This window comes from Schistocerca cancellata, chromosome 10, assembly GCF_023864275.1.
Source record: "Schistocerca cancellata isolate TAMUIC-IGC-003103 chromosome 10, iqSchCanc2.1, whole genome shotgun sequence".
Lineage (NCBI taxonomy): Eukaryota > Metazoa > Arthropoda > Insecta > Orthoptera > Acrididae > Schistocerca > Schistocerca cancellata.
The window spans coordinates 81,646,544-81,656,892 of record NC_064635.1 but is presented as its reverse complement, the minus strand read 5'-3'; the positions used below and the strand labels follow the sequence as shown (position 1 = coordinate 81,656,892).

Sequence of the window (10,349 nt, the reverse complement as noted above, 5' to 3'; positions counted from 1 at the left end):
TTACTGTTTCAGCAAGAAAAAGGCATTTGAATCTATAAAAGAAGTAATGAATGTTATATTCCCAAAAGTCTCTTTTTTTAATCAGTAATCGATATATCACAATCTTATATTGCTCACGTTGGACTGCGGTTTGCAAACAGCTCTTGTTTATGACAGTAAAAAATAACTTATGTCGAAGCCATTATCGATGTCAGTGACTTTTTGTTGTTTTCTTCGCAGATGCGTTTCGAGGGCTCACACCAGCATCTGGAGGTGGATCAGTGGATTACATTACATTTTTGTTCGCTGGATGTAGGCAGTTGTCTGTTTGAAGTTGCATTTCACTACAAATGAAGTAGACTCGACTCTTCTTAACATAATATGGCACTAGGAGTACAAATTTTAAACAGTAATATGCTCCAGCAGAGAGAAGGCTGAGGTTCGTCATAAATATTCATTTTCATCTTTAGATGTCACACAAACACGAAATAACAACATTAACAGTCCAGAGATTGTACATGTGTAGACATATAGTTCCCTATATATTCTTTGACGTGCAAGAGACTACAATCTCTGGACTATGTTGGTGTTATTTCGTGCTTGTGTGACATATCAAGATTAAAATGCATATTTATGGCAAACATCGGGGTAATTTCTTGCGGAACATATGGTAAGTAGCGTTATTATTTTTAAAAATTTGTAATTATAGTGTCACATTACGTTAATAAGAGCTGATTATACCTTATCTGTAGCGCAATGAAATTCAAAACCGACAAGAGGCTACACCCAGAAAACAAAATGAAGTAATACACTATTCCACCTGAAGATGAAGGTTTCAGCCTTCGAAACTCGTCGCGGGAGAAAGCAAAAAGTGACTGAAACGGGTAATTGTATTACGTTATCTCTTATGTTATTCAAAAATCTTTATTTTGTCGGCTTTTCCACTTGGAATTGAAGAAATTTTTTCAGAGTTACGTATTTACAGCACCACAGGATGATACCGCAGTCGGGAGCTTGGACGCTTGTCACAACACTAGTCCGACGGTGCTGCCGCCGCTCGACGGACGGGCGCCACTGGTACTACGGCACACGGTCGCCTCTCCGCTGCTCCGATGTGCCGTTGTCTTCCCTCCGCCCGGCCGCGGCGAGCGCATCCCAGCCGTCGCGCCATTGGCTGGCGCGCTGCATCGAGAGCCCCGCCCACCGCGCCACGCCCGGCTCTCATACCCCCACCACACCGGGCCCTGTAAAGTTGCGCGCCGTCCCCCTCCGTCGCAGCAGCAAAGCACTACACACGAGCCAAGGAGTAAATGCAGTCGCGGCGGCGGCGGCGACGGCGGCGGTCGGTGGCGGTGGTGGGGATGACAGCGGAGAGTGGGCGGAGCTAGCAGAACCAGTCTCACCAGGCGGCGCGGGGCTGCGTGGACCAGTCGCGCGAAGGGAGTTGGCAGGGAAGGAGCGATCACTGCTCAGCGGAAGGCGGCAACAGCGCGCAGCCGGCGGGACTCGAACTCCGGACTCTGCGCTTCTCTGCACCGCACATGGTCGCGTCTCGCCTGCCCAGAACAACGAAAACACCGCATCGGCTCTCACCTCTCGTTCGCGCTGCACTTCACCTCTGCAGTCCAGTTGTGAACACCTACAACAGTTCTACGAGAGGCGTGAAGCTAATGTCAACGAAACTTTTTTTGATTTATCTTAACTGTTACTTCTGCAGTTGTGTGGAGCGGGAACAATTGCTCGTAGTGAGACAACGAATTGCTAGGTGTTTGTAGACTAGATGTGCGAATTGCGTGTGACCAAGCGAAAAAATACTTTCGCGGTGTTGAAACGAGTGAAAAAGACACGTGATGCTCCACAGACGCAGTGAAAAATCTTTTTCGCCTTCGAAATACTGCAGCGAAAATCGTGTGAATTTCTACGTCCACGGAAACAATTTTACAGGCAATAATATACGAAATAATATACTGCATCGACTACGTGCAATGTTTGCAATCCTAGGATTTTTCCATCTGTTGTGAATGTTGTAACTTTACCTTGCAGTCAACTGTACATCGAATATCATCTGTGTTAATATTTCAACGACCGATTTACATTTTTACCTATAACCGTAGGCTCAAGTGGGTGGTGCAATATTTTTAGCTTCAGACTTGCAGCATTTGTTCTTTCTGGATCAACTGTTCGGTCGTTTTTTTAGCCTACAAAGGGAAGAGACGACGTAATCCACTTTGAACGTATAGTTGACATTGTCCGGTGTAATACAACGATCGTCTGTACCTCTGTGTTGGACTAAATGTGTGCTAAAAATACAACGACCGAAATTTCCGTGTGAAATTTAATACAGAAGTTCCTCTGCAAAGGGAAAAGCCAGTTCCGCTGTGAGAAAAAATATTACTGGCGTTATTTATTACTTGTTGTTGCAAAAGCGGATTTGTTGTGTCAAGGATCTGAGAAGAGAAAATTTTTTGGGTGAATAAACTGAACGTCTGCACAGCTTACATTTTGTTGCACAGCTTATCGGATAGAAGCGTTTGTAAGAAAATTAGGGTGGTTCTACAGAAATAACTGGTCAACGAGAGTTGCACTCCAACGGCTTCTGGTGCTGAGTTCGAATTCAGTAAAGGAATTATTTTCGAAGATACCTAGAGGGTAGTGACAGTAGTGAAGAAAAGCTGAAGGCTGCTATTTGGCGACTGTGCAGCGAGAAATTTGTTGGGGAAATTTTTCTGTGTTCAGATTTTGGTTACCGGGAGGGTCAGAGTTGAGCCGAAGCAGATTAGGGACAGTGTGAAGAAGGAGACTGTCATCTGGTGATTGAGCTTTGTAGAAGTTTCCCTAGTTGCGATAGCAAAGGAAGGGTCGAGGGTTGTTGGACTGCGGAACTGGAGGGTTGGAGACACTGGTGAGAGGATTTGTGAGTCGGAAATTGCCGGCAGTGGCTGAGTGTTTCGGACAGAGCATCACCGAGGTCTGCGGAAAGGCGGGCACTGTAGACGGAAGAGCTAGAGGCTGCGCAGTGTTGGACGCGCTGGTCCGCGGGAGTTCTCCCCTGCCGGTGACGACGGGCGTGCTAGCCGCGGCCGGGGGCGGCGGAGGCGGCGTCGGCGTCGGGGGCGGCGCCGGCTTCGCGGGCTATGGCGGCCGCATGAACGGCGTCGCGCCCGCCGGCGCCGGGGGCGGCCGCGCGGCCTCCTCCTCCTCGGGGGCGGCGTCCTCGTCGGGGGCGGCGTCCTCCGCCTCCAACATGCCGCCGCAGCGGTCGCCGTTCGCCATCCAGGAGCTGCTGGGACTCAGCGACGACTCTGCGGCCCCCGCGAGCGCCCCGCGGTACGGGGGCGGCCCGCCGCCCGGCCCTCTGCCGCCCCCGGGCCAGCTACCGCCCCCGGGGGCGGCGTCCGCCTCCGCCACCGGGCCGTACCAGTACGCGGGCCACGCTCACCACCTGGCGTCGCGCATGGCGTACTTCAACGTGGCGGCGGCCGCCTTCCTGCCGCACAACGTGGCCGCCGCCGCCGCCATGTCGGTGCACCACCACCAGCACCACCAGCAGCACCACCAGCACCAGCAGCACCACCAGCAGCTGGCGCAGCACCAGCACCCGCAGCACCAGCCGCCCGCCCACGCAGGGCCCGCCGCCTCCACCCCCGTCTCCGCCTCCGGGCTTGCTGCCGCATCAGGTCAGTGTCTCCGCCTCCTCTTACCTTGTCATTACTACCGCTGTGTCGACTAGAGCACGGGCCACGTCCGGCCCGCGACCTGTTTTAAATCTGCCTGCGGAAGAAATTCCGAGTGAACGCAAAATGAAGGTACTCTCAAAATCGCGTGTGTTATGGCATAATTTTCTGGCGTGGCGTGCCGGGAATGGAAACGCATTCACATCGCTGCGTTACCCGATACACATTGACCTCACGGATGCTAGAGTTTTGAATTAATGGGCTGGAACGCTGCTCTCGCGTAACTAAACGACCTGTGAGCTTAAGTAAGTGTGTAATTCAGCCCCGTGGGTCACCGACGGTCACCCATACCTACAGTAACACGTCATACTTGACTCACCAGAAATCTGTGCTGTGGCTGAACCTGTAGAGTAGTACGAGGTTTAGTTTACGTTGGAAGGTGGCAGTTAGACAATAGTCGGCGAAGCCAACGAATGTGTATGTAAAATAAAAGCTGTGGTCAAAGATGGGCCTGCAGCGTAACTTAATACACATATTCGTCCCATATTTAGACACACTTTGCCATACACTTCTAGCCATCAAGCGTAAAATTGCAAGGTCAATTAAGAAAATACATAGTCTATTAGGTACTGGACAAATCTTCGGTGAGTACCTTTATGGACATTATGTACCTATCTCGTACATAAACTAGTGTATGATATTTGACGCCAAATGAAGTCCCGGTTGTGGTTGCGCGAGATCTAGGTTATATTGGAAGGTGGCAATCTGCAGTGAGTTGACGATTCCAACGAATATGAATGTCAAATAAAGGTTGCGGTTTCAGACAGACCTGTAGCATAACCTAGTATTTACGTTCGCGTCATATTTAAACAAGCGTCTCCATATCTTTCACACTTTTCGTCATCAAAACTGAAACTCCAATTCAGGAGACACATGTTAGTTAGCGGACAAGTCTTCGATGAATATTTTTATGCACATTACTATGTAGATATCTCGTGCCTAAACTACGGAAAAAGTTTAACCTGCAACACGAGGACGCCTGGGAACTTTATATGTTCATCACTGTTGCCGAAGTAATCGTCGCGAGATCAACTTCAGACGTGGATACTTTTCATTAGGCTTGACCGTAACTGTTATTGACATCAAACGAAATAACGTTTACGGGAGAGGAATTCTGCCTTAGGCGAGACAAAATTTTATAGTTTTGTTATTACGCCAACATGTTTCAGAACTTTATGTGGGAGTTTTGTTTATTTTCTTTCTGGAAAAATTATTACATGTTAACCTCATATGTAGGTTATATGAATTTTTGCCTAACGGGCCCCCAGAGGCGATAGTAATTATTGGATGTCAAATATGTTGAATTAGTACGCGGTACACTGCTAAAGAAGCTTGCCATTCCATTGAGGCATATTCTTCACTTACGCTAAGCTGAAATATTTAGGTCTAGGACACTAATTTAGGAAATAATACGATTAGATATCTTTCAGCGTAGAGTAAGTGCAGAACATATAATTCCTAAACTCGATGACGTTTCTTTAACTGTAACCCGTATATAAAGCAACGTGAAATACGAGACACCTAATTATCGCTCCTTTGCATGCGTATATACCTGTTAACCATATATTTATATAGCTTACGTAGGAGATTAACATGTAATAGATATTTTTCTGAAAGAAAGAAATCTTCTACTGAAGACAGAACGTAGGTAAGTTTGGTAATAAAAAAAAACCGTAAAACGGCGTCTTACGTAGGGCAGAATTTCTCTCCGGCTTTTCTTAGCAAGCACGGGAGACATGTAGAGCAAAAACATCAAAAAATGACTGACAGCTTTATTTTTACCAGTTACAATTTCTGTCTCTTCTTCTACTAGACAGTGACAAAGGTTACCCAGAGTCATTATACAACACAGTTACTTCTCGTATTAATCCACATAAATCCAAATGATGATACTTGTGTAAACCTCCGACACGCGTTGTGGAAATAAACATTTTGTGGCCGGTAAAAGCAAACATGTTGCATTCGTAATCTTCCAAGCTTTGTAAATTGCGTAAGCAACCAGTCGTTTCCGTATGGAACTACATACAAAATACTCTATATTTTTATGTGCGGTTCCACATGTACACGACGAGTTTCATACTTAACAACACAATCACCTACAACATCTCTCTGTTCTTATGTGTGATTCTAAATGTACGTGACCGGGTGCTTATTCAACTACAAAGAACCGAATATGGTCACCTTTGAACAAAACTAAGCTTAACAGAAAACGTAAATGTGCAACTGAGACGGAAAAATAAACGATAAATTTACGCTATTAAGCACTACATTTATACAGGATTTTGTCCGACAATATTGGTCCTAGGAACGTCTATGAGATGCAATTTATGATTCTGGTTATATAATACCAAATCGTGAATGAAAGTAGTTTTGGATGGAGCGAAGTCTCACAGTTAACTGTATCGAACTGTATCAATCCTTCTTTCTTTACGAAATACTTGGTGAAGTGGTTCTTTAACCAATGATGTTTTGAGATCACAAAGTTTTCGTAAATGTCACTGAAGAAAAAATTTCATCCGGCCTCACTTTTTGAAACTGCACGAAATGTCCTCGTTGCCGTCTGACGGTGCGCCTAGGTCGGTAACTAGTTACGATGAAATAAATTGTTCACTCAAAAAAGTGTGCGTGGTTGTAGTTCTTTCCAGTAGTACATAGTAAAGTATAGAGCAATCAGTAACTCACAAAAGCAGGAGTTGTGACGTGATTTTTGAATCCACGCAAAGTTCTGATTGTTCAGTCACAAAAACAATTTATTTTCGTTGTCTTAAGAGCCGTTTATCATCTCTCAATACGGGTTTTGTCTTCACAGTCGATTTTGCTTATGAAAGTATCGCGTTGGAGGCTTGTAACATTTACTATGCGGACTAAAGCATGCGGCAACGCAGATTCAGTTCCACGAATTTTGTAAATGCTGTACACAGGCGTCTTAAAAATTTCTGGTTGAAATCTGGAATGTGCTTAAAGCTTTGAACCGATAAATGCAAGGGCATTTCTCCCGTTCGCGTCGTCACAGCTTAGGTGTCGCTAGCTCTTTCTTATTTTTTCTTCTTTTTTGATAGGAAAAGAAGGGACAGCCAGCGCTGCGATATAGACTTTATACTGCTATTGATCTTACTGCCTAATTTTAAAAAATTTTACTGGCGTAGCATCGTGTCAAAGTGTGCCCAAGAGGAAGTGTTCCGAGAAAACGAAATTTGGAGTTATGTGATGCAGCAAAATTACCGATTTATCACACACTGAAATATTTATAGGGACGAAATTCTTCCGTTTGGCTTTCTAGTACAATCTCTTTGATCTTTTTTAAACGACACCATACACGACGTCGACTGTATAATAATTTGAACTGTTGCAGTTTCGAGTTTTAAGTCATTTTCAAGTACTTTAGATGCTCAAAACACGACAGTTGTCGACATTAGCGAGAAAGGAATTCGTTGATAACTGCTGTGTTTTCACCACATTCACCACTTAAAATTTTCTTAAAAGTCGAAATTGCAATCGTGTAAATTATAATAAATAATACGATCGACGGTGAACGTGATGTTATTTTTAGAAAGTTCAACGAGACTGTAGTGACAAAATAAATACGACTGTATTTTTATTCGTTGTTCATCCCTAGCGGTAGAAAAATGTTAATCGTACATAATCATTCGACTCCACATAGGAACTTAATGAGTGCGATAAGATGAGCTTTGTGGTTTGGAAAACTGAATAACACGACAGAAATAACTTAGGCGGTCATACAGAATTGTTATCTGCAGGTGAACCTTGTTCAACATTCTCGTAAATATGTAGCCACACAGTCACACAAATTAACTTTTCCGTTTTATAGGTTTACCGGTACTTAATAACTACTTTGTGATTAAAAGTTGTACAGCGGCAGTCTTAAGATTTTCTGTTTATTTTTTCGTCGCTGGGGGTCTACAGTAGCGTCAAAATTTTGCAGTTATCTTTCTCTGTGAAACTATTTACTCACAAAAATTGCCGGGCTGTGCGGCCATTAGTTCTGCGCGATGGTGACAAACATATAGCTCAGATAATATTTTAAATCTTTTATAAAGTTTTGATACGCGTTACAGCACAGTTTTGGAGTAATCCACATGATAGCGACCACTCGGCCAAAATGACAGGATAGAATTTTGTAAATAAACAGTTTTACAGTTGAAGGCAACAATGATGAGCTTTAAAAATCACGATTTTCGGTTGCCTGGCGTTACATGCGATAGATAATGAATTTTACTGTTTTAAGTCACTTACGTTCTCCATTTGTGTCGCTGTATTCAATTGGATGCGCACATTCCTCGAGAGGATAGAGGCTTTGTTGACATTTGCAAGAGATGAAGGTGTCGTGGTGTACTTCCTGATTTTATCGCAACTCGTACACGTGGATTCGATTCCTATCCTGCATCTGAATCATTCTTGTTTCACCTGCAGTGAATAGTCACCAATAACTGCCACAAACAGAAATGTAGACTGTTCTCCAAGCACAAGAACCTTCTCTTAAAGGTGTCACTCCTAGTTGTGTATCTCATGCCACACAATTAATGTTCCGTATAGAATCAGTGAATCTATCAACGCCTCTGTTAGATATGCTTACTATATGTACACAACGCAACGCTTATTATATTGACAAATGTAATTAAGTTCAAATAACTCGCTTCGCTTAACAGGCAAAAACAGACTTCTCAGACACTTGTTTCACTAACTTTTCATTTTTACGGCCTAGGTTTCGCTTTATTGTCTAGCATCACAGCAGCATAATATCTTGAAACCTATAGAAGAATTAGGTAAACTGTTATAAAAGCTGCGAAAAAGTGTGATCTTTTACCTCCTGTATTCACGTTTCACTCAACGAAGTCAACAGCTATTAATGATTTATTTACGTTTAACCGTATCACCTAGGTATGAAAGAGTTCTTCGAGCACCTAATTTTGTAAACTACACATTTTTCCGATTAATGCACGTTTTATTATCAGTAGCACCTACCAGATAAGGCCTACCGCGTTTCACCAGAGCGATGGTATCATCAGGCACCCGTCAAATAATTATATATCATGTCGTCTGATCACTTTTGCTGTAGGTCCGATGCTCTTCTTGCTGTTGTGGGTGGCAGTGTGGTTAGGTGGTGTAATTTTGCTAATTCTGCCCAGAACGTTAACTATGAACTACAATAAAACATTTCGTACTTCTTACATCTATGTCTTACTACTACATGAAGACAACTTGTTGTTTAATGTTGCCACCAAAATTCTCAAAAATTTATTCAACCTTTTGGTTCCAATATTTATACGATGCTCTCATAAACATTCGGACGGACACAGGCTACATAATACAAGGGGGAAACGTTGGGGAAACGTTGTTAGCATAAATATTGAAAAGTTCTTGACGGATGTATTTCAAATTACATATATATATATACGGACGGCACAGTTTGTTCCGTTCCACGGCTAAATTGGTCCTAGTAAAACGTTTCGAAAGTTCTGACGCCGCCCCAATTGATAAAATAGGATTATGAACTGAAGAAAGATCACTGGAGGGCGGATTGGTTGCTTATATGTTTTATCACTATATATATATATATATATATATATATATATATATATGTGTGTGTGTGTGTGTGTGTGTGTGTGTGTGTGTGTGTGTATGAGTCCATGAGTCCATCCGAACGTTTGTAAGACAGCTGTGCAAAAATTAAAAATTTGAATTACATCCGTCAAGAACTTTTCGAAAATTTTTGCTAACAATGTTTCCCCTTTGTATTACGTAGCCTATATCCGTTCGAATGCTTATGAGAGCATCGTATAAAAATTGGAATATGTGTGTGTATGTGTGTGTGTGTGTGTGTGTGTGTGTGTGTGTGTGTGTGTCTGTCCATCCGAGCGTTCACAAAAGTATCATATTGAACGACGAGTCGTTCTTATCAAAAATGTCGAAAAATACTCGACTGATTTATTTCAACTTTTTGCACAACACTCTAATAAGCACCTGAATGGACATTGGCTACATATTTGTTTCATTTTGGTGACGATGATGATGTTTGGTTTGTGGGGCGCTCACCTGCGCGGTTGTAAACGCCCGCACAAAATCCCGATCTGTACGCAGTCCAGTCTCGCCACTTTCACGAATGATGATGAAATGATGGAGGACAACACAAACACCCAGTCCCCGGGCAAAAAAAAAAAAAAAATCCTCAACCCTTCATTTTGCTGTGGTATATAAACATGCGTATAACAAATAAAGCGTTATTAGCAGATTCCTCAAAAAATGCTTGTCCTATTTACTTCAAATTTTTACACGATATTCTAGTAAACATTCAGACGGACATAGGCTAATTTTTTTAAACAACAAGGCATGGGTCTTCTGCTAAGCCTCACTGCAAGATAGAAAATTCTGCGACGTGCTGTGAAAGTGCGTCGTTTCGTTTTCTTTCACGCAGTCAGTTTTAACTACGATAGCGAGGTATTTCAACCATAACACAAACTGCGCCTCCCACCTCATATATTCTCTCTCCTTTATATAATTTTACACAAAAATTATTTGCGCAACTTACTTACTTCCTCGGTTTTAACAGAAAACAGGATGTTTTATTTATGCGTAACTTTGTAATGTTACCCGTTGGCAGATTAAAACTGTGCGAAA

The 10,349-nt window shown here is 43.1% G+C and overlaps 1 protein-coding gene across 1 annotated transcript in view; it reads left to right on the top strand.

Moving 5' to 3' along the window:
* The first annotated feature begins 3,124 nt into the window (after positions 1–3,124).
* The window catches only part of LOC126106146 (visual system homeobox 2-like), a 660,811-nt gene continuing 653,586 nt past the window's right edge, over positions 3,125–10,349 (top strand). The window contains exon 1 of the mRNA XM_049912388.1: positions 3,125–3,656. Within this exon, the coding sequence (XP_049768345.1) occupies positions 3,125–3,656 (532 nt within the window). The remainder of the gene's footprint in view (positions 3,657–10,349) is intronic.